Source organism: Heptranchias perlo, chromosome 24 (assembly GCF_035084215.1).
Source record: "Heptranchias perlo isolate sHepPer1 chromosome 24, sHepPer1.hap1, whole genome shotgun sequence".
Lineage (NCBI taxonomy): Eukaryota > Metazoa > Chordata > Chondrichthyes > Hexanchiformes > Hexanchidae > Heptranchias > Heptranchias perlo.
This window is the reverse complement of record NC_090348.1, coordinates 28043343-28068939: the sequence shown is the minus strand read 5'-3', so window position 1 is coordinate 28068939 and position 25597 is coordinate 28043343. Positions and strand designations below refer to the sequence as shown.

Genomic DNA, 25597 nt, shown 5'->3' with positions numbered 1-25597 from the left:
CTCAACAGGTGTTGATACAGGACTTGTCAGTATTGCATTTAAGTGATGTGATATTGCAGTTGGTAGCTGGATAGATGAAGGTTACATCTATCCAGCTACTTGAGTTTTTACAAACATACCTGCTTTAGTGGCTGGGAACGGCAGTATTCTTTACCATTTGAGAGAAAGCGGCTTCAGGTTTTTATAAATGAAAGAATTCTGTAATATTGTTTTCTCTTAGAATGTTCGACGTGGGTGGCCAGAGGTCTGAGCGCAAAAAATGGATCCACTGTTTTGAAGGAGTAACTGCCATTATATTTTGTGTGGCGCTCAGTGATTATGACCTTGTTCTTGCAGAGGATGAGGAAATGGTAAGTGGATTGATCATATTCTTCAGGATAAATATTTAAAGGAATCCTGAATAGGATGTCGTGTATACCCAAGTGTTTTTTTTTTCATGCCTGCTCAAAATGAATCAATTCACAGGTCGCTGTGCTGTGCCTCGTTAGTCGTTAAAGGCAACTGATCTTTCCTTGAAGCTGGATAGAACCATAAGCATTGTGGGGACAACACTTCCGTCCCCACAATGCAGAGTTCTGATCTCGAGTACGCTGTTGTGGGGCTGGGAGGGTGGGGGGAGGTGGTGAGCAGTGGGGGGAGCATGACTGAAAGTTTCCCTGTAGTTGGTGGCGGGGAGCAGAAGGAGGAAATGAGTGAATAATTGCAAGCTAACTTGAGATGCTGTTGTGTACCCCTAGCAGTCAGCTTAAAATGGCATTATCAGAAGACAGGAAGCAGGATGATCATGGCCCAGATAACCAGGGAGAGATCAAATGTCTTAATGGTTTCTTTTTCTTTTATTTTACTTCACAGTAGAATATTTTGCTTTTTGAAGTGGTCCATTCAAGGTTGAAAATGAAGTTAAAAGAGCAACATTCTCAACATGGATCATTGCCTATAGTCACAACTTGCTGTAGGGGAGCTTTTGAATTTTAAATCTGGTTTGAATAATTTTAAGATGCATGATAAGTTTGCAGGATATAAAAAAAATGTGAACTGCCTTTAAAATATTGCCTTAGATTTTTGTATTCAGCCATTTTGTGGGTATAATTTTTTTGTGGGCATACTGATCCACTGACTGAAAACATTTCACTCAAGTGTGTCAACCATAAAGATTTCTCTGGCAGTGTACCATAGTATGTTCATTTGACAAAGGAAACTGGCATTTGCAACCTTTATATTCACTAAATTGGCAAGGATCTTTCAGTCTTTTTTATTTCTTTTGCCCTATTCTTTCCTCCATTGCTTATTTACTTTCAAAAGATTTTTCCCTTCCTGATTTCTTTCCTTCCTTATTAGTGTCAGTTTGGCTCCATTGGTAGTACTCTCACCTCCGATTCAGAAAGTTGTGAGGTCAACCCTCAATACAGACTTGAGTTTATAATCTATATTGACACCTTAATGTAGTCCTAAGGGAGTGGTACATTGTAACAAGTGCTTTCTTTTGGATGAGACGTTAAACCAAGGTCCCATCTGCCTGCTCAAGTGGATGTAAAAGATCCTCGGGCATTAGTCGAAGAGGAGAGACTTCTGAAGTTCTAGCCAGCATTCATCCCTCAACTAACACCACCGGTTTATGGGACCTCGCTGTACTCAAATTGTCTGCTGCATTTTAACAGTGACCGCTCTTCAGAAGTAATCCATTGGTTGTAATTTGCTTTGGGATGTCCTGATGATGTAATGAGGCACTTTATAAGTACAAGTTTATTATAAATTTACCTTTTTTATACCGTTAACAATCTTGTATACCTCTGAGAGATCACTTCCTTGCAAGTCTGAATAGCCCAAGTATTCCAGTCTTTTCTCGTGTCTGTCCTGAGACACTAGGAAGCAGCCTCATGGCTCTTCTGCAGCACCTTCAGAGCTTAAATGTCTTCCATGTGTGTTGGTGACCAAAGTTTGTTCATAGTGTGCAGGTGCAATATGATCAAAATACTATACAGTTTTAGCCTAATATCCTGCAGCCATATAGTTTAGCATCTCAACATTTTGATTATAAGATTGCAAAGCTTGAACTTCAAGCAAAGCTAATGAACAGTTCGATTGTGTTGGTTCATTGTGCATAATAGAATACAACATTTTCTTCAGGTTAGTGAAATATAATAGCAGTAGCAATTTTGTTCAGTTATATTTGTAATGTGGAGGCTAATTTGGCCCTGTTAATGTTTTTCAGTTTGCGTGGAAACTGGGTTGATCCACTTTATTCATTTGATAGTAGATTTGGAAGACAGTACTGGGGTATTCTATCCTTCGCCACCTCATTTAGTACTTAGTTGCAGATTTGAAATGTTTGTATTTTTCCAGATTTCTGCCACATTTTAACTACTAACTCATTCAAACTAAATTTCCTTGCAGTGAAGAAAGAATGAACTTGCATGTACATAACAATTTATCACATCTTCAGGATGTCCCAAAGTGCTTTATGTAATGAATTTCCTTTTGTAGTGTAGTCACTGTTGTTATTGGATAAATACAGCATATATTTTGTACCGAGCAAAATCCCATCAACAGCAAATGAGATGAAGTACCAGTTGGTCTGTTTTTGTTGGTGATGGTTGAGGGAGGAATATTGATCAGCCCACTGGGAAAACTCCGTACTCTTTGAAATGTGCTATGGGATCTTGTACGTCCACCTGTTAAGTTGACAGGGGCTTAGTTGAATGTCTCATCCAAAAGCCAACATCTCTGAAAATGCTGCATGTTCCCTCAATGATCCAATGAAGTATGATCCTAGATTATTTGTATAAATCCTGTTGAAGAGACTGTTTGAGTTTAAAATATTGTGCTTATTAGAATAATTGTGTAATTCTACAGAACCGAATGCATGAGAGCATGAAGCTGTTCGACAGCATCTGTAACAACAAGTGGTTTACAGACACATCTATCATTCTGTTCTTGAATAAGAAGGATCTTTTTGAAGAGAAGATTAAAAGAAGCCCCCTTACAATTTGCTACCCTGAATATGCAGGTAAAAATATAGTACCGGTAATATTCAAGTTTTAAACCACATTTGATCTTAAACCCTTCAAGTACCACAGTATTCACCTTGGTAATGGCTTGCGGGGATTGCTGGCGGCGTAACTTGGCAGCAGTCCTTGCGGACTGTGTGCTGTTGCATACGTTGTAAGATTGACCTAGCTACTTGTGTGGTAAGTAAGTCAATCTTCAATGCCTATAAAACTTTTTTTTTGGCCAAACCTGCTCCCCTTTGCAAAATGGGTCAGTGAATACATGGTGGCAAACAAAGGTCACGTTAAAGCTTTTAAACTTCAGTAAGAAAGATTAAAAAAGATCATATATTAGTCAGAAAAGGAGAAAAAATTAAAAGAATAGGACAGAGTAGGGAAGAACACGGGAGGGGAAAGGGACGGCAAGTTGAACATAATTGTTTGTGTGAAATTGTCCTTTTCAAGTCTAATAGGTTAGGGTTAATACAATAACAAAGCCATCCTGATGAGAGGTTTTGGTGGGTGAGCTGAAAACAAAATTGGTTGGCCTAGGTGGAGGGGTTGTCCTGGAAGATCCCCAGCTTCAACACGACCGTTTGAGAAAAATATCCCACTGCGTTTAGTCAACAGTTACAAACAGTAAATCCTCAAATTCCAACTAAAAGTGACAATGTACCTCAGAGTGTCATTGTTTTATAGTCTGTTAGGTATGGCAAAGAAACTTGCCAATTAAGAATTACTGAACTGCAACTTTGGATACCTTTGCAAGATGCTCTGAATCTTGGCAAGTTCATGTTATGTGCACCAGAAATAAAAGCAGTTTCCAAGGGCTTTTAGTCCACTTTGGTCACTGAGGCACAGTTGTTCCAGGGTGTTGATCAACCAAGGAGGAGTCCACACCTTAACGTGGTCTTTGAAACACATGCAGTGGAGGATTGTGGCTACAGGATGAGCACCATCTTCAGGAAGCATGAACCCATCCGTGTGTGGGAATGCCAAGTGTTTCTTAAACTGCAGAACTCTCCAAAGTACTACCCCCGGTACCTGTTCATTTGAATCTGGAGGTTGCACCACAGGGAAGACCTGGTAATCTAACCGGTTGGATCATCAATAAATTGTGGAGCTTCCTATTGCTGCGTGATATAAAGTTCAAAACAATTTGTAATATTCTCTTGTAAACATTTTGCAATTTCAATGGGAAGATGGTGCATGCAGTACAGTTGGGAATATATGGAAGGTCCATGCGACTGGAAATTTTAATCAATATTTTACAATAGACTAATTAGCTAAATGTTTACTTTTGTATTCAGGCTTTGACTTTTACTTTGATATACAGGATCAAACACATATGAAGAGGCTGCAGCATATATACAATGTCAGTTTGAGGATCTGAACAAACGAAAAGACACTAAGGAAATCTACACTCATTTCACTTGTGCCACAGACACCAAAAATGTGCAGTTTGTGTTTGATGCAGTCACTGATGTCATCATAAAGAATAACTTAAAGGACTGTGGTCTGTTTTAAAGCTGTTGAAGGGATTGGTAAGTTGCATTAGTTTTTCTCAGACTTATTAGAGTAAGTAGCCTTGATATTAAGATATTAAGTAGAATTTTCAACAGATTCCTTGTGTGTAAAACATCTTCCATGTGTCAAATAATTACCTGCAGTGGTTTATTTGTGAAATGATCCAGCCAGCTACAGGAAAACTCTTCCTCATCAAAGATTTTTTTTATACTTTCAGGAGGAAACCACTTGTACTTGTATCTTAATTTGCAGCCCCATTACCTGATCACTGGTTTTCCTTTCTTGACATGAGCATTCATCTTCACAGGCTATTGAAGAGAGTGAAGGCTGGGAGAAGGAAAAAAATAGCTAAGGAGGAGAAATACAGATTTAGAAAGGACATGGAAATACAGGGGAAGAAATTAGAGCCATGTTAGCCCTTAGTCTTTTGCCATTGTTCTTTTGAGTAAAAGCATGCAGGCACATTTGACTCAAAATTACATTCTCAGCTCTATTACCTGTCAGTTTACAGTAAATGTACTTATTCAACCTTAAAAAATTTATAGGCTTGGTAACCTTTTGACACATTTACACATAAAAACATATCCTCGTCGCAGCCTTGAGAGTCTAGGAGTTGTTTCATTCACCCAGAGCTTAGCTAAGACAAACGTGTGAGTCAAAGGATAGATGTTCCACTCAGGGTAGTAACTTTGGTTTGCTGGGCAGAAACCCCCATCTCACAGGCTTAAGTCGGATAATGGAGATTTCCTTCACTCTCCCCTCTCTTTTCTCCTCTCTTTCTTTCTTTCTTTCTCTCTCTCTCTCTCTCTCTCTCTCTCTCTCTCTCTCTCTCTTTTTTCCTCTCTCTCTCTCTCTCTCTCTCTCTCCTTTTTTCCTCTCTCTCTCTCTCTCTCTCTCTTTTTTCCTCTCTCTCTCTCTCTTTTTTCCTCTCTCTCTCTCTCTCTCTCTCTTTGTTATGACAATGACCAGTTTACCTCTGAACTGTATTTTGTTCCTTCTAAGCTGCAAATATGTTTTACTATGTTCTTCCTCCCTACATCCTCGGTCTGCCAAAATTGAGATATATTGCAACCTTTAACTCTAACTCATTCTCAGGTTCTCGACTATGGGACTCTACTTTTCTCAACTTTTCCCCTCTTACAGTCTGGAGGATTTTAAAACCCAAACCTTGTATTACCTAATTACTATTTTATAATTCGTCACTTTTTTTATTTTTGATTGTGTCGTACACATATGGGCTTGGCTCGTCACTTAGATTTCTCAGATTTTTTTTTTAAAAAGGAACGGAACACAAGGTTTGTGTTCTTTTTTTCCCCCCATCTCTTCGATAAGCTGCTCCACTTTACACAACCCAAGACAGCTTGGCTAAAAAGTTGTTGTCTTGTAGGAAATAGGGCATTGCTATCATTCAGTGGCATGTTCATATACCAATGCACTGTTTCATGATGAGATTTATAAACTGTCTTGTAAACAAAAAAAATGAATGTGATATCCTGATTAAAGGATTATTATAAAAAGTAGCATGAATGGAATTTTTTTAAATTGCCATAATTATAACTTTATTAAATAGGTCATCAGAAATGCAATCTTTAAAATGATATGGCTTCTGATCTTAAAATCAATCAATCACTTTGTTAGTTATTTACAGTGAAACGTCTACAAATTTCAATTTCTAACTAAAATCGTAAGAGTTTCAGTAAGGGGAATGCCACAAGCGCAGACCTGCAGGATTTTGTATTGTGTTTTAAATGGGGAATATATTTTTAAAAAATCTTTTCTTTGTAAATTTTATATGTTAAAAAAAAATTACTATTCTTTTTGTTGCAGATTGAAGATAACTATTCAGTCGACTCAAACCTGTCTGTTTCTGGATATAAATAAGGGAAGATATACTGATTGGTGGACCAGTACTGTACAATTTGCCAGTTGTAACAGCTTTATTTATGTTTGTCTTGTAAATTTTTTGAGTAATTAGAGTAATCTACATTGAGCATTTGTGTCTAACTTGTATGAATGCCTGTAATTGTAGCAATGTTTATTGTAAAACATTTGGCAAGTTTTTTTTTCTAAGGCCTTCTATAGTCTTAGAACCATTCCTTTCAGAAGGAGGAAAGGTGGGTCTCTAGCTTACTTGAGAAATGGTTGATTACACAACACATTTCTTTTTCTGCCTTTGTTAATTCTGCATGCCTTTCTAATTGTAAAAGGTACTTTGCTTGGCAGAATGTAGCATGAATGCTTTAAGCTAACAGGTTTATCGTGATCACCATATTTGTTTTAATTGGGAGCACACTGCTATGCACTGCTCCATTTCAGAAGGCTTTTTACCAGTTTGTTCACTGCTTTTTACAGCAGATAGAGTACTAACAGTTTTTGTTGTGCATTGCCTTAAAGGTAGTGCCAAAGTTTTATACACTTTTAAGCTGAAACAAAATGAGCTTTTGTTTGTAAATAAGAGTTAACATTTGTATGTGTATCAGTGAGCATTTGGGAAAAGCGGTGTGAACAGACATATCACTGAATATAACTGCAGTGGCTCATGCTGTGTTGATAAAACTATTTGAGCACCAATATAGGCTCCACCACAAAAGTCGTCTCAACTTAAGAAAGGGAAAAGATAACCTTTCTTTTGTAACGTAGAAGCTTCTAGTAAAGATTGGAGAGTTCTGGTTAATGATACCAGAAATAAAGGTACTTTTTGAGTTTACATTGCTACAGATGAACGTTTTGGGGTTTTATTTTTTTAAAGCTGTTTTATGACTGCATACATTTTAGGTCAAGTTTGTTGAAATCCGCTTCAAATGCTTTCTGCTGTACAGGATACCACCTCATGGGCTGTTTCTAACAACTGCATTTTGGTTCAGTGTAGTATTAGAATTCAAATCTTAACCTTTTCTTTGCTTATTCGCAGATGATGAATTTTAAATGTTAACTAACTTCTTCTGACTGTTAAGATTTTTGTTTTGAACCTGCTCTTTATGTAGTCCCATATTGTGGTGGTAAAATCGTATCCATGAGATATCTCCGTGAAAGTTAGCATTTAGTGAATTGTCTATAGATGCGTTACATTTTTAGCGCTGGTTTCCAGTAAGTTTTCACAGTATAAACTAGTGATGTTTCTTGTAGATGTGCATACATTTGACCAACTTTGGCATTTAATTCATACTAAAGGTAGGTCAGAAATGCAGCTATATTAAGCAAAATAAGTTTGAAGTGCATGCATGCATTCTTTGACGTGATACAGGACCACAATCACTACCAATATGATTTTATACTGTTAAAACTGTTGCATAGGTCCTAAGAATATTGCAGACTAAAAGCGGGGACCTAAAGAAAAATTGTGAATTCCTGGGGCTATTTTGTGCATTTGAGTGACATGAGCCAAGATTATTGGTTATATGTACTAACTATACAGATGAATTTATGTAAAGTTTATTTTTGGTTATTTGACCTACAGATATAAGTATAAAAAAACTTTACAACCTTTACTGAGATTAAATGATGTAACAAAGGCATTTATAAAGTAATGAAAACATTCATTTTTGTTGTATGTTGGGTCAACAAATGTACGTATATGCTTGCTTTTTAGATTATCCATGTTGGTTTTCTTTCAAATAAATTTATCCTCTTTGTACTTCCTCTAAGAGGTGATTAGAACTTAGATAACCAACGATTGATAAAGGATTATTTACAATTAGTCCAAATACTTTGTGCCTTGCTGGTGAACAACTTTTCTGTCAACCAGGTCTTATTTCATTAAACATTTTCTGATAGAAGAAGCGGCTAGATCCACAAGCTATTGATCATACTTGATACAAAAATAAGTGGTGGGATTTAAATGTGGGACCACCTTCTGTTATTTCTGAAAATGTAAGGAGTTTAACAAGACAAAAAAACTACTGACTCGAATATTGGTGATCATTACTACTGCTTTTTTGAACTTGGTCTGTACCATTATGGATGTCAGTAAGTGAGCTTAATAAAACTGAATTCTAAAATTTTAAGATGTCTAAACTGGTTTGTGAAACAACATTTGCTGCAGCTTTCATGAGATTCTATGTGCATGTCTTCTAGTTGAACCTTAGCCTGTTCTTAATCACAGTGAGATTGCATCTCTGGTCTAATTTTGCATATCACATATGCAGCCATGTGGAGGGGATGCAAGACTTGTCATAATTTTACCTAGTGACTTGTGCTTTTCCTAAGCAGAAATGTTTTATTTGGTGGTGGTGGCGGTGGGGGGGGGGGGGGGGAACAAGTGGGAAGTGAAGGTAACAAGTGTGAGGAGCTAATGGACTTCTTTGTCACTAAGATTGAGAACATCCATTCAGCTGCCTCTGCCAGGCATCTTGATGTTTGAGATTTCCAAAGTCCAGTCCAGTGCAGTGTGCCAGGTTTACTCATCAATTGCTTAGTCCAGGTCCTTGCATGGAAACAGATCATTTGACCCAACCAATCTGTATTGATGTTTATCCTTCACCTAAGCAGTAGTCCTGATCCCATGTTCCCATATCCCCTTACCCCCACCCCCCATTCCTTTAACCACCTAGCTAACCCTCCTTAAATGTTGACATGGTCTCCGCTTCAGTCGCTACTGCCAGTATTGCATTCACAGCCTCACAACAATCTGTGCACAAAAAACACTTTATCCTGCTCCCTGTCTTAACACTTACAGCTTGGTTCTATGTTCCCTTGTTTTAGACCCCCCAATCAGTGGAAATAGTCTGTTTCTATATACCCTGACCTATCCCATCATATTTCAAGCACCTCTAACAAATCAGCCCTTAATCTCCGTTCTAACAGCCCCAATTTTTCAAGTCTTTCTTCGTACTTATTGCCTCAACAGCCATCCTGTAGTGTGGAGAAAAATTGCACACAGCTTTCCAACTGTTCTATTTCTAAGGTTTTATATACATTCAACATTACATCTTTTATATTCTGTAACTCTGACCACAAAACCCAATATTCCATTAGCTTTTTTATGGCTTTATTTACTTGAAGTGCTGCTTTTAATGTCTTGTAAACATGATCCCCGCCCCCCGCAATCCCTTTGCTCTTGCATATCATTCAACCTTCTCCTATTCAAAGTACAATACTTTTTTCTACTGAAATGTATTACCTCACACTTACATGGATTGAGTTTCATCTGCCACTTTTTTTTGTTCATTCCACCATTTTATCAATATCCCCTTGCAGCTTTCTTTGGTCCTCCAGAATTATTTACTATGCCTCCCATTCTAGCATTGTCAGCAAATTTGGACACCACTCCCTCTAGCCCTATATCCACAACACTGATGTACACAGTGAACAGTAGGTCGCAGAATAGAACCCTGTGAAATACTGCTACCCACTCCCAACCACTCTGAGAAACTGCCCTGAACTCTTAGTCTCTCTTTCCTCCTTTCTAACCTGTTTTAATCCAATTTCCTACCCTTCCACTATTCTCATGCTCAACCTTCTTCAATAGTGTCAAGGACTTTCTGAAAGTCTATATACACAACATTCAATGCATTTCCCCTATCTGCCATAATAGTGATCGATCTGTCCACACTTTGCCTACATCGAGTAGGTGATGACGAGTAACCCACTGTACTCCTTAGTTGCTCTTGCAGGTCACTAATATCCTTGACTTTGGCCTCAGAATTATGTATTTCACATGTAATGTTCATAAAGATGAATGTTTCTTGGAGTCAGCAAAATCGGGGGTGGGCCCTGAAAATCCAAAGAAAATCGGTGTTTATTTGGAGTAGCACTAAAACTTGAGATCAAGTAAACGTACTCCTAGCCCTATTTGTGTACAATAGGAGTACAATAAACTCAACTGGCTGACTTTCTTTATAAGCATTGGTAACCTCAGGATAACTGAGCAAGCTCTATTCCCATATCAGCTATTAAAAAGAAAAAAGTATGTAGAGTGGGAAGAAAAGGACATTCATAGAAAATCTATCTGAAGAAAATTTTATCTGTAAAAGAAATCTTCCTCCAGATTGATCTTTAGTTAATTGTATCAACGCTAAAAGATTCATAAATAGCCACCACCTTGAAGATTACCGCATTGTACAGTTTTTTTTTTAGTCTGTTTGTGCTTGTTTCCAATCCCTGAATCTCTCATCTTGCTGAGCATAATAATGTAAAGAATTTCAGACTTTCATATAAGATTCATGCTCTCTCAATGTTAGTCCTTCTGTGCCAGAGGGATCACCTGCCACTATAGTTGACCATTGGGTTGGCACTACTGTTTCCAGATTGACAACAGCGTCTGCCTAAAACATTTGTTATCCAGCCTGATAATATAGGCAGAAAGAGCCAACTGGAGCTCAAGGATGGGGCCTTGTAACCAGCACAGAAGTGGAGTTATCAAATGCCTGCTGATGACGTCATGGAGAACCATGCTCTTGACATACAAAACTATTACAGCAACGATGACTTTGATTGCTAACAATTCATTTTGAGCAATGAGTGTGGTTGGAGTCTGAAATTTTTTGGGATTAGGATCATAAATAGCATAGCATGTACAACATGCAATGTGTGTGCTGATACCACAGATGTGCGTGCATCGTTGTGATTTTGATAAGAAAAAAAAAGGAAATTGTAGGGGTGGATGGAGTTCAAATTCAAGAGGAAATCAGGAATTTATCGTGAAAATCAGCAAAAACCCATTTCGGCAATCTTTACAGATCCTCTGCTCCCTAATTAGACTTCTAGTCCCTCCAATTGTTTTAGATTGGCAGCCCATCTATCATCAAAAATATCTAAACTTAATTTGAGTCTGTAACAAGCAAATCCTAACTAATGCTTTCTGGACTCTAGTAAGACTTCCAGTCCTGTTGTTTACAGGATGTGTGCACCCTTATTTATTCTTGTGCTGTACTATGTGTGAAATCTTTCTTATTCTGACTACCTTTCCTTCCCATTGAAAATTTGTTTTGTTTGCTCTATCCTTAAAGTTGGGACATACTTCGGATCTACAGCCTGCTACTCTACTGAGTTTCTTCAGTTGACATTGGTAAGTCTTTGAGTCTGCATGAAGTCAAGGCTAAAGCTATTCACATAGGCTCAGACTTCCAATGATAAACATTTACCGGCATTTGAAATACAAGCCGCAGAGTAAAAACATTACTGAAGATAATGAAGACACTGAAGACAATTTCACTGGTAACTTTAATTACATTATTGTGAAATTATATTTTCAACATTTATTACCTGTGAGGTAAATTTCCTCACTGTTCATCTTTGATTTAATGTTTTTTAACACGTCCTGAGTGGTAGGTTTCTATCAGGTTTCCTTGCTTTTGTATGTTCCATACCAAGTGAGTTTTGATTTGTTGCTGTTTTATAAAGATAAAACTTGACTCATCAAAAAGATGAAAATACCTGAAGTATGGCACTTGATGTGTGATGTGATGAATAGGAAATGAGTACAAATGGTCCATGTTAGGACTGAATTTTAGAGTAACTGAGGAGGACGGCCTGTTGTGAATTCACCCATCTCAAAAATTACCTACAAGGTAAAAATTTCAGTCTGCAGCCTATTATAAATGGGTTCCTGTACTGCTTTCTGACAAAAGTGCACTAAACATAAATTTAGCTGCAACAGCCCATTTAAAGTCTCCTCTTCCTCATCCTTAATATTATATTTGAGTGACATTACAAATAGAGGGGAAAGTGCAATTCCACCCACACAGCCTAGCCCCAAATAGGCCAGTAATTGAATGCCCCAGCCCCTCCAACTATTCCCATTCTCCAACCTCTTCACCATATCACTGCTGTTCAAAGGCCCCACTGCGCACTCCTACAACTCAGCCCCCTCAACAACTCCTCCAATCCAGCTAAGTGTAATGACTCACTTCGAGTAATGCCATGGGAGATCTGCTAGTAATGTATTAAAATCCTTGAGTTGGTAATGCTGTTGAGCCCACAGTGCATTGAAATCAATGAGTAATGTAACAATGCATGTTATTCTTAACTGCTGCAAAGGTGGACTTTTTCCTGACACAAACCACTATCTAAAAGACCATTCAAGAGAATGGGCAGAAAATTGCAGGCTGGCGAACGCAGAGGCAGAAATCCCGGGACACCATTTCCTCTGTCTAATCGTGAGCATGGGTATTTCATTAGAATTGCTGAAAATCTAATCTTTCCAATAAAGTGTGATACACAGTTGCCGCTGATAACATTTTGAGGTATAAAAGTGAAACTTACTTATGGAGGTGAATAACTCCAATCAATTTTGCACTTCTTGTCTGAGTCAAGAATGCATTGCCTATCTTAACAATCGACAATTGCCTTAATTCCAGACATCCAGGATAATTTATAAAACCCATTTCAAATGGAAGTGATTAGGACATTGTGACAGTGATATGTTGATTAATCAATATTGCAGGCAACCTCAACGTACATCTTTAATCACCAGATTTGCAGTTTAAATCATCATAGCCCACATTCTCTGAGAAACAGCACCATCTGCTGAGAAGCCCTCCAGCCATTTTAAGTGGACAGTGAGCAGCAAATGTGCTAGTTTAGGAACTTGTGATTTTGATGGTGGTGGAAACTCATAGGTACCCAGCATTCTCTGCTTTCACAGACCAGTGGGCATTAGCTGGACATACCTTCCAGCAATGGCTCGGATGGAGTATTCTAGGATGTCAATTGGCCTTCGTGGTAGTCGCAGTTCTGTGCCATCAGGAAGTCCTACACGGCAGTAGGTCTGACTATTTCATAGAACGATTGTTTTACAGGGCAGCAGTGCTACTGATTCAGACCCATAAGAACTAATTGAAGATAGAAGTAACAGGCCTGTTGTACCCCTGCAGTTCTTTAGTGTAGTTTGTAGCCACATAGTATGCTGCCTTCCAATGGAGTACCTAGTAGAAGGAGATGCCGGGTAGCTAAAGGCAGAGGTTCATCATTCACAAGGGACAGCACAGAGCAAATCAAAAGTAATAGATAACACATGTACACCTATTGATGTAATAAATTTTATTCATTTTTCATATGTCTTCTTTCATTGAGCAAAACAGAAAGCATCAGGTGGCAAAAAAAATGAAACCTAACAGAATATGACAAGGTAATTACCGATGAGGAAAGTGGTTCGGCTCAACTTAGCTTATCCATCCAGAAAGACCCAACAGTCTTGCCCCCCATCATAACATCCAGTTGTTTCTTAAATTATATTAAGGTTTTCACCTCTGTTACTACTTGGAGGTCTCTTCCATATGTTGACTGCTTTGTGTGAAGAAGAACTTCCTGACAGTTCTAAATTTGCTGTTCACTCATTTGAACCTGTGCTCCCTTGTCCTACTCTCACAATTTGATTTGCAGTAATTTTCCAGATCTACCTTATCCATACCATTTATTGTCTTATAGACTTCTGTAAGGTTATCTTATACAACAGTGACTACACTTCAAAAAGTACTTTATTGGCTGCAAGGATGTCCTGAGGTCATGAAAGGTGCTATATAAATGCAAGTCTTTTTATCAATCAGTCACCTCCTTTCATGACTGAAAAGCTCAAATTTCTCCAGTTCCTCACACCTCAGCCCTCTGAGGCTAAGAATCAACCAAATGGCTCTTCTCTACATGGCCTCCAGTACTTAAATGTCTAGCTTGTGTCTCAGTGGTCAGAAATGGACTACTCCAGGTGTGGGCTTACCAGAGCGCACTTCAATTTGTGCATGACTTCCTCTGACTTGTAGCCTACTGTTTTGTCTACATAATTTAGCATTCCATTTGCTGCTCCATAGCGATTGGCAATGTTGTGTTAAGGACCACCAGACCTCTTTCAACTTCATCCTAGTTATTTTCACACAATGTTACCAATTTTTCTTTCCATGTGCAGAACTTCGCACTTGTCTGTAAAATTTCACTGCCAATGTTTCGGCAACTTACAGCACTCATTTGTTTTAGAATAGGTGGGATAGCTGTAATGGCAGGAACAACTGTTACTACTTTTTAACCTGCTTTCCCACTTTTAATGCACTTCCCTATGGATGTTACATTTAAGGTCTGATGGCATATGCACTCCTTGATATCTTGGATTTGTGTCCATGCGTAGCTGCTATGTGTACTTTAATTTCTTGGATAGTCTTAGATCCTGCTAAGCAGTTTGCTATTGATGCAGTGACTGAGCCATTGTTTAGTTTGAAGAAATATTGACTATATACCATTTAATATTTAGTATACAACCACTTTGCACCTTTTAATAGCTCCTTTTAATGTAGAAAACGTACAAAGGTGCTTCAGGGAGGCGTGAGGAAAATGGGTGCCAAGCTAATGAAGGAGAGATTAGGAGGGGGTAATCAAAGGCTTGATAAAAGGTGGGTTTTAAGGTTTTACCTCTAAGCTTTCCCCCTTAACCACCTTCGTAGACTGTAGAGCTTAAGTTCTCTTATTTCTCTTCATATCTAGGGCATGTGACTTCTACTGACAAGTCATTTATCAAGCCGATCAGTTCCGAAATTAGCATTGTCATTGACTTTGGGACTTTTTAATGCAGTATTTGAGCACTGCATGCAGCAAGTGTAGAAATTCCTGGTATGTATAACTGCTTCAAAACACCTACCCTGCTTGTATTGCAACCTCTCCAGTGCCTGTATATGTTTTTGTAATATAATGAGCAAGATAAAAAAACAATACTCCAAATGTCATGTGAAGTAACCAACCCATTTAACTGACAGTCAATTCTAGCCATCAGATACAACAACAACTTTCATTTATATAGCGCTTTTACCGTAGTAAAATGTCCCAAGGCGCTTGACAGGATTGTTATCAGACAAAATTTGACAGCGAGCCATATAAGGAGATATTAGGACAGATGACCAAAAGTTTGATCAAAGAGGTAGGTTTTAAGGGCTGTCTTACAGGAGGACTAAGGTGGAGAGGTTTAACGAGGGAATTCCAGAGCTTACAACCTAGACAGCTGAAGGCACTGGCAAAGTGGCTATGGAGGGGCAAAGGAAATCAGGGATGCACAGCGGCCAGAATTGGAGGATTGTAGAGTTCCCGGAGAGTTGTAGGGCTGGAGGAGGTTACAGAGATAAGGAGGGGTGAGGCCATGGAGGGGATTTGAACACAAGGATGAGAATTTTAAATTTGAGGCATTGCTGGATCGGGAGCCAATGTAGGTCAGCGAGCACAGGGATGATGGGTGAGCGGGACTTGGTGCGAGTTAGGAAACAGGCAGCAGAGCTTTGGATGAGTACAAAATATATCAATCTCCATTACATTTTTTGAGTTTTGTTCACATTTTATGATTGGCTTTTATATATATTTGAGCTTCTTCCCTTGATCCCCAATAGAGTTTAAGAATTTTGTCAACCAATATTTCATATTGGCTAACTACATATCAAAAAGACATTTAACTTGTGAGATTTTGTTTTCGAGGGAACAAAGCATTGTAGAAGAGTGACATTTTATTTCTGAATGTACTATGCACTACAGAAATGCCAGGTCTGTAAGCAGCTTTTATTGCCTCAATACCTAGGATTATTAACATATGAACTGCCACATAACACAATGAATGCAGACTTGGTTGAAACATTCAAAAAAGAATAATTCTCTCCTCATTCAACAGAGAACACATAGGTTCTGTGCCAAAGAAAATGGGAGATGTAAATGATCTGAGTAGATCCAGTACATAGGCCTAAACAGTAGGGTGAGCTAGATAGCTTAAGGCCTTTAATTCTTTCTTCTTCATGTTTGCATAAAATTATGTATTCCACCACTTAAATAAACTATGATTAAATGGATTTATCCTGTTTGTTTCCATATGAGCTACATAGCAATTTGCATTATGTACTTTGTGAAGTGTTGTATCTGTCCAATATTCCTTTGACATATTTTATGTCAACAACACTGAAAAATGCAAAAATACATAACAATTATTAGTTAAGAACGAAAAGCAGCTGTTATGTACAGCTTCGCTATGCCGTGTATTTTGGGACAATGCCATGAGCTTCTGTGTATTTATAGTTGGCTTGTTTAAGAGCTGAACATTAGCAATGAATATTTTCAGCACATTAGGATGGGGAATAACATTGAGTGAATTACCTTGCATAAATGATTGAGTATTTCATGGAAATACGCTGTGCAAAGAACTCAGACTGTATATTGTTAGTGATTATTAGAGCTCGTACCGACGCAAGCAAGTAAATGTGGCATCAGCAGCAAATCTAATGTCTGACCTTGTGCCATTCATGTCTCTGGCCTTTTAATTTGCATTTGTGTTGTCTCCTGAGAATCAGATCTTTGTGCTGCCAGAGATGCAAATGTACCAACTCTGACTGTGAGAACCCTCGGGGAAGTAAAATGCCACAGAGGAAGTTGCAATGTCAATCCAGTTTAAATCAGAAATTTTGTCAAACTAAGTCTTGTTATGATCAACATTAAATTGCAGGTAAAGCTGTCTGTTGTCTGAGATCTTATAATGGGTTGCCACCTTTTGGACCACAAATAAATAATGCTTAAATGAAAATTCTAATGTTATAATAGTTGTCATGTTGTAAAACACTGTGGCCCTGAATTTGTTTGATTTTTTTACTCTTTCTTTGACACTGGAATGACATTTGTACTCATTGAGGCAGAAAATTGGGGTCAATACCACTTACGCTGGGTTTTCTGCCTCTCATCGTCTACCATTTCAGATCAGGTCTGGGTCTTCTCACATGCTGATGCTGCTGGGAGCTCATTGTAATATATGGAAATGATCTGGAACGGCAGAGGAGTGCCCAAATTTTGTGATAAGCACCCCGTTGCACCAAGGATAATTCATAACGAGATTAAAAAAAGCATATCTATTGCCAGCATTAGCTGATATTGATGGAAGTATTTTAATTTGGAGGCTGGAGAAGCTTTAAAAAGTGATTGCTGGAATTACAAGCAAGCTTGTGGAGTGGAGGTTTTTTGCTGTGCATCTTGACAGAGCTGACATTCTCTCCGACCGCCTGAGGAAAAGTTTCCATCCACATAAATTAAGAGGTTCTATATAATGGTTATAGGATTCCCAGTGGGTATTCCTTTGTTTGCTATTTTAATGGAGGAGGCGGAGGAGTACAGAATGAAGGAAATGAGGATGAAGATATGTCATATAAGATATTAGCCTTCCCTTCCACAAAAGAGTTTGGAAGCCATACAGTCTTATAAAGAGCCCAGTGAGGGAAGAAAGCGCTTCACCAAAGAGGCTGTAGGATTGCTGGAGACGCAGTCGAGACCATTTGCCCAGACAGCTCAGTCAATTGTCAAATGCTGTAATCTCATGAGAGTCTGTAATAAGTGTATCAAAGTTCAGCTATTACAAATTGTGATATCCTTACAAGATGAAAATATGCATATCCCAGCTGGCAAGAAATTCATCAGCACCTGATAGCAATCACAGTATTATTTAATTTATAAGCTAATGTGCAGCTGAATGGTAGTTATCTGGTGCATTAGCAAGTAAGCAGTTTAATTTCTAGACATATAAGAAACACAATAATTTGCATTTGCAGATTAATTGCTGCATATTTCAAAATTGGTAATTTACAGCATAAGATAAGCGCCAAATAGCAAATATATTGCAGCTTTTATACATTAATGAGGTTTATGATTTTGTTCCACGTAATAGAGGAAATTTTACCCTCAAAGTGGATACTTGAAAATGTATCTGGATAATTCCTATTAAATTTTATACTAGTTGATAATCATGCCCAACATCTATGAATGGAATTATGCTGTATTTGCTATTATGAGCCATTTTTGCCTCTCTTATTCAAATGTGTCATCAGTGCCCTTTTATTAATCCAAACATGGATTAAACATTCTTTTCATGACCCAGCCCTGCCTACAGCAGCAGGCCTATTGCCGGTGGCTGCTGTAAACTGCCATCCTTCTGCTCCTCCATAGCTTGCAGCTTCTCATCATCCAAGCCCATGACAAAACACCTGCCCGTCACAATATTATGCAGCATCTAAATCATTGCTTTAGTGCCCCAAATGTTTGCTGAATTAGTGCCCTGGTTTCCCCCATGAGCCTCTTTGTAGCTGTTCTCTGTTGGAGTACTGGATGCAGTGCATAGCATGCTTGATTGCCTCAGAATAAAAGCACATTGTGTGCCTCCAGGAATAGCATTGCATATTATAATTAATATTTTTCTCAGTGAACAGCAGGCACTTGGTTGACTATAAGCTGCACTAGGAAATCTTTCTGGATTTTGGATTTCTACAGGTACATTTTATCCACTGAAAGCTGCCTTCAAAAGAACCAGCGCTGCACCAAATAATCAATTTTCTCCCCTATATAGAGCTGCCTTTTCAATTGCTTGATTGTTTCTGCCATACTCACATTCAGTTTGACATTCTTCCCTGTAGCCTGGCAGGCACTGAGATGCGATTCTTATTTGGTGTGTTATGGAGGATCAGGAATGTCAGCCTTCTCCCTATGGTATAGCATTTGCATGAATTTGATGGAACGTATCTCTTTCCCATGTAGGTATGATGTGGAGATGCCGGTGATGGACTGGGGTGGACAAATGTAAGGAATCTTACAACACCAGGTTATAGTCCAACAAATTTATTTTAAAATCACAAGCTTTCGGAGATTATCTCCTTCGTCAGATGAATGAGTGAAAAGGTTCTCAAATCGCATATCTTATACTATGTTGGGACAGCATCACACCAATCAAAAGGTGTCGTTGTTATTCAAACAGGCCAGTCACGGAGAACAGCACGTCCCAGTACACTAGATATACATTGTGTTGATTACACAGGCAGGCAGAAAGAAACTCAAAATGGCAGAGAGAGAGAGAGAATTTTAAAAAACATATAATTTTTTTCCCCCTTTTTGCTGGTGGGGTTACGTGTAGCGTGACATGAACCCAAGATCCCGGTTGAGGCCGTCCTTATGGGTGCGGAACTTGGCTATCAACTTCTGCTCGACGATTTTGCATTGTCGTGTGTCTCGAAGGCCGCCTTGGAGAACGCTTACCCGAAGATCGGTGGCTGAATGTCCTTGACTGCTAAAGTGTTCCCCGACTGGGAGGGAACCCTCCTGTCTGGCGATTGTTGCGCGGTGTCCGTTCATCCGTTGTCGCAGCGTCTGCATGGTCTCGCCAATGTACCATGCTCCGGGGCATCCTTTCCTGCAACGTATGAGGTAAACAACGTTGGCCGAGTCACAGGAGTATGAACCATGTACCTGGTGGGTGGTGTCCTCTCGTGTGATGGTGGTATCCGTGTCGATGATCTGGCATGTCTTGCAGAGGTTGCCGTGGCAGGGTTGTGTGGTGTCGTGGACGCTGTTCTCCTGAAAACTGGGTAACTTGCAGCGAACGATGGTCTGTTTGAGGTTGGGTGGCTGTTTAAAGGCGAGCAGTGGAGGCGTGGGGATGGCCTTAGCGAGGTGTTCGTCGTCATCGATGACATGTTGAAGGCTGCGGAGAACATGGTGTAGTTTCTCCGCTCCAGGGAAGTACTGGACGACGAAGGGTACTCTGTTGGTTGCGTCCCGTGTTTGTCTTCTGAGGAGGTCTATGCGATTCTTCGCTGTGGCCCGTCGGAACTGTCGATCGACAAGTCGAGCGTCATATCCCGTTCTTACGAGGGCGTCTTTCAGCGTCTGTAGGTGTCCATCGCGTTCCTCCTCGTCTGAGCAGATCCTGTGTATTCGTAGGGCCTGTCCATAGGGGATGGCCTCTTTGACGTGGTTGGGGTGGAAGCTGGAAAAGTGGAGCATCGTGAGGTTGTCCGTGGGCTTGCGGTAGAGTGAGGTGCTGAGGTGCCCGTCTTTGATGGAGATTTGTGTGTCCAAGAAAGAAACCGATTCTGAGGAGTAGTCCATGGTGAGTTTGATGGTGGGATGGAACTTGTTGATGTTATCGTGTAGTCTCTTCAGTGATTCTTCGCCGTGGGTCCATAGGAAGAAAATGTCGTCGATGTATCTGGTGTATAGCGTTGGTTGGAGGTCCTGTGCAGTGAAGAAGTCGTGCTCGAACTTGTGCATGAAAATGTTGGCGTATTGGGGTGCGAATTTGGTCCCCATGGCTGTTCCGTGTGTTTGGGTGAAGAACTGGTTATCGAAGGTGAAGACATTGTGATCCAGGATGAAGCGGATGAGTTGTAGGATGGCGTCTGGAGATTGGCTGTTGTTGGTGTTGAGTACTGAGGCTGTTGCAGCGATGCCGTCATCGTGGGGGATACTGGTGTAGAGTGCCGAGACGTCCATGGTTCATACTCCTGTGACTCGGCCAACGTTGTTTACCTCATACGTTGCAGGAAAGGATGCCCCGGAGCATGGTACATTAGCGAGACCATGCAGACGCTGCGACAACGGATGAACGGACACCGCGCAACAATCGCCAGACAGGAGGGTTCCCTCCCAGTCGGGGAACACTTTAGCAGTCAAGGACATTCAGCCACCGATCTTCGGGTAAGCGTTCTCCAAGGCGGCCTTCGAGACACACGACAATGCAAAATCGTCGAGCAGAAGTTGATAGCCAAGTTCCGCACCCATGAGGACGGCCTCAACCGGGATCTTGGGTTCATGTCACGCTACACGTAACCCCACCAGCAAAAAGGGGGAAAAAAATTATATGTTTTTTAAAATTCTCTCTCTCTCTCTCTCTGCCATTTTGAGTTTCTTTCTGCCTGCCTGTGTAATCGACACAATGTATATCTAGTGTACTGGGACGTGCTGTTCTCCGTGACTGGCCTGTTTGAATAACAACGACACCTTTTGATTGGTGTGATGCTGTCCCAACATAGTATAAGATATGCGATTTGAGAACCTTTTCACTCATTCATCTGACGAAGGAGATAATCTCCGAAAGCTTGTGATTTTAAAATAAATTTGTTGGACTATAACCTGGTGTTGTAAGATTCCTTCCATGTAGGTATGTCATAGGATGGATGATGGGTGTACAAAGACAGAATCTATTTGGTTAGAGTTAAGATACAATAGAGGCACCATTACACTAGGTATATTCTATAGGCTACTAATTAATGGGAAGGATATAGAGGACCAAATGTGCAGGGAAATTACAGAGAGGTGCAAGAACTATAAAAGTAGTGATAATAGGGGACTTCAACTATCCTAAAATAGACTGGGATGGTAAAGGGCAAAGAGGGGGAGGATTTTCTGAAGTGTGTTCAGGAGAACTTTCTTGATCAGTATGTTTCCAGCCCAACGAGGAAGGAGGCATTGCTGGATCTGATTCTGGGGAATGAGGTGGGTCAAGTGGAGCAAGTGTCAGTGCGGGAACATTTAGGGAACAGTGATCACAGTATCATAAGATTTAGATTAGTTAAGGAAAAGGACAAGGAGCAATCTAGCGTAAAAGTACTTAATTGGAGGAGGGCCAATTTCAGTGGGTTGAGAACAGATCTGGCCCAGGTAAGTTGGAGTCAAAGATTGGCAGGCAAAATTGTAATCAAACAATGGGCAGCCGTTAAAGAGGAGATGGTTCAGGTACAATCTAGGGACATTCCCATGAGGGGGAAGGTAGGGCAACTAAAGTCAGAGCTCCCTGGATGACGAAAGAGATAACTAGTAAGATGAAGCAGAAAAAGGGGGCATATGACACATGTCAGGTTGATAATACAAGTGAGAACCAGGTTGAATATAGAAAGTACAGAGGAGAAGTGAAATAAGTAATGAGAGGCAAAAAGGAAATAAGAGTATGAGAATAGACTGGCGGCTAACATAAAAGGGAATCCAAAAGTCTTCTATAGGCATTTAAATAGTAAACAAGTAGTTAAGACGAGGGGTGAGGCCGATTAGGGACCAAAAAGGAGATCTACGTATGGAGGTAGAGATCATGGCTGAGGTACTAAATGAGTACTTTGCATATGTCTTTATCAAGGAATAAGATGCAGCCATAGTCACAGTAAAAGAGGAGGTAGTTGAGATACTGGATGGACTAAAAATTGATAAAGAGGAGGTATTAGAAAGGCTGGCTGTACTTAAAGTAGATAAGTCACCCGGTCTGGATGGGATGCATCCCAGGTTGCTGAGGGAAGCAAAGGGTGGAAATTGCAGCTGGCTATAATCTTCCAATTCTCCTTAGATATGGGGATGGTGCCAGAGGACTGTAGAATTGCAAATGTTACACCCTTGTTCAAAAAAGGGTCTAAGGATAAACCCGACAACTACAGGCCAGTCAGTTTGATCTCGGTGGTGGGGAAGCTTTTAGAAATGATAATCCAGGACAAAATTAATAGTCACTTGGACAAGTATGGATTAATAAAGCAAAGCCAGCACGGATTTGTTAAAGGCAAATCGTGTTTAACTAAATTGATTAAGTTTTTTGATGAGGTAACAGAGAGGGTCAATGAGGGCAATACGGTTGATGTGTGTATGGACTTCCAAAAGGTGTCTGATAAAGTGCCACATAATAGGCTTGTCAGCAAAATTGAAGCCCATGGAATAAAAGGGGCAGTGGCAGCATAGATATGAAATTGGCTAAGTGACAGGAAATAGAGAGCAGTGGTAAACGGTTGTTTTTTGGACTAGAGGAAGGTATACAGTGGTATTCCCCAAGGGTTGATACTAGGACCACTGCTTTTTTTGATATATATATATTAATGACTCGGACTTGGGTGTACAGAGCACAATTTCAAAATTTGCAGATGACACAAAGCTTGGAAGTGTAGTAAACAGTGAGGAGGATAATAATAGATTTCAGGAGGATATAGACAGGCTGGTGGAATGGGCGGACACGTGGCAGATGAAATTTAACGCGGAGAAGTGCGAAGTGATACATTTTGGTAGGAAGAATGAGGAGAGGCAATATAAACTAAATGGTACAATTCTAAAGGGGGTGCAGGAACAGAGAGACCTAGGGTATATGGGCACAAATCTTTGAAGGTGGCAGGATAGGTTGAGAAAGCAATTAAAAAAGCATACGGGGATCCAGGGCTTTATAAATAGAGCAAGGAAGTTATGTTGAACCTTTATAAAACACTGGTCCGGCCACCACTGGAGTATTGTGTCCAATTCTGGACACTGCACTTTAGGAAGGATGTGAAGGCCTTAGAGAGGGTGCAGAAAAGATTTACTAGAATGATTCCAGGGATGAGGGACTTCAATAACGTGGATAGACCGGAGAAGCTGGGGTTTTCTCCTTAGAGCAGAGAAGGTTAAGAGGAGATTTGATAGAAGTGTTCAAAATCATGAAGGGTTTAGATAAAGTAAATAAAGAGAAATTGTTCCCAATGGCAGAAGGGCCAAGAACCAGAGCTCACAGATTTAAGGTGATTGGCAAAAGAACCGAAGGTGACATGAGGAAAAACTTTTTTACATAGCGAGTGGTTATAATTTGGAATGCGCTGCCTGAGAGGGTGGTGGAAGCAGATTCAATCATAGCTTTCAAAAAGTAATTGGATAAATACTTAAAGGGGAAAAATTTGCAGGGTTTTGGGGAACAAGCGGGGGAATGGGATTAATTGATTGCTCTTTCGAAGAACCAGCATGGATTTGTTGGGCCAAATGGCCTCCTTCTGTGCTCTAACTATTCTATGATTCTATAAATGGCTACCCTCCCATACAGACATTAATACCCTGAACCTTGGGGAAACTTTTAATTTGGAAAAGTTTTAGCTGGCTCTGCTGCTGCTGGTCCATGCTGAAATCTATATGGCTGGGCACATGACAATACAGGGCCTCAGTTTGTTTGGTAATGGAGTAGGACATGGCCAATCAAAGCTGCTGAGATGTTCTCTGTGGATGTTTGGAAAGTCTCTGTGGCATAAAGAATGAGGGCATTATATAATGAAGTGTCAGCTGTGGCTCAGTAGGTATTACTCTTGCCTCTCAATCAGAAGGTTGGGGGTTCAAGTAGTGCTCCAGAGCCTTGAGCACAAACTCTCGGCTAACACTCCAGTGCAGTACTGAGGGAGTGCTGTACTGTCGGTGGTACCATCTTTCGAATGAGATATTAAGCTGAGGCCCCGTCTGCCCTCTCAGGTGGATGTAAAAGATCCCATGGCACTATTTCAAAGAAGAGCAGGGAAGTTCTTCCTGGTGTCCTGGCCAATATTTATCCCTTAACCAACACCACTAAAATAGATTATCCTTCTCACGTTACTGTTTGTGGGACCTTGCTGTGCACAAATTGGCTGCTGCGTTCTCTATATTACAACAGTGACTACACTTCAAAAAGTCCTTCATTGGCTGTAAAGCACTTTGGAACGTCCTGAGGTTGTGAAAGACTCTATATAAATGCAAGTCTTTCTTTCTTTCAGTATAAGTTTCTCAGATGATACCAAATTGGTGGCATAGCTAATAATGTGGAGACCTGCACCAAAATACAGGAAGACATAAACAGGTTGGCAGAGTGGACGGATAAATGGCAAATGATATTCAATATAGTGAAGCAGCGACACAAGTTGATAAAGCTAAAAAGAGTGCAAAAAAGTACTGGGGCTCATTTCTAGAGGAATAGAATATAAAAGCAGGGAGGTAATGTTAAATGTGTATAGAACCTTGGTTAGACCATACTTGGAGTACTGTGCATAGTTCTGCTCTCCATGCTACAAAAAAAGGATATTGAAGCACTGGAGAAAGTACAGAAAAGATTCACAAAGCTGTCACCGGAATTAAGAAGATGCAACTATCAGGAAAGGTTAAACAGGCTGGGACCCTTTTCTCTGGAAAAGAGAAGACCAAGAGGAGATGTGATAGAGATCTTTAAAATTATGAAGGGGATTAGGAAAGGGATGAGTTCTCCTGATCATCCACCATAACTTCAGTTTTATGCTGGTTCTCTGGAGTTTCTGCAGATCTTCCGCAAAGTTATGGCGGGCAATCGGGAGAAACCCCACAGAAATTCAACCCCTTTGTATTGTTTAGTTGGCCACCAGCTATGAAAAGCAAACTATCATTGCTCTCCACATAGGCTTTGGATGCATGTTTCCATGCCGATTATTTCCTCATAAGTAATATTGAAAAACAAAATTGTTTCTGTATCCCCGATTTCATCTCAGTGCGGGCGGAATGTGGAGCAGGCGGGAAGTTGCTCATGGAAAGTTCAGCATAAGGCCGGGCCATTTTAACTCCTGGGTCTCATTTAAATACTGCTGAACTATCTCCTGCCCGAAGCTGGCTGGAATTAAGTC

The 25597-nt window shown here is 40.0% G+C and overlaps 1 protein-coding gene across 2 annotated transcripts in view; it reads left to right on the top strand.

The window, feature by feature from the left end:
* LOC137341643 (guanine nucleotide-binding protein G(i) subunit alpha-1) overlaps positions 1-8518 on the top strand; it is a 208946-nt gene extending 200428 nt beyond the window's left edge. For both annotated transcript variants that reach the window (XM_068004967.1, XM_068004966.1), the window contains exons 6-9: positions 221-350; positions 2854-3007; positions 4324-4531; positions 6342-8518. In XM_068004967.1, coding sequence (XP_067861068.1) covers positions 221-350; positions 2854-3007; positions 4324-4514 — 475 coding nt within the window. In that variant the 3' untranslated portion in view covers positions 4515-4531; positions 6342-8518. The remainder of the gene's footprint in view (positions 1-220; positions 351-2853; positions 3008-4323; positions 4532-6341) is intronic.
* The last annotated feature ends 17079 nt before the right edge of the window (positions 8519-25597 follow it).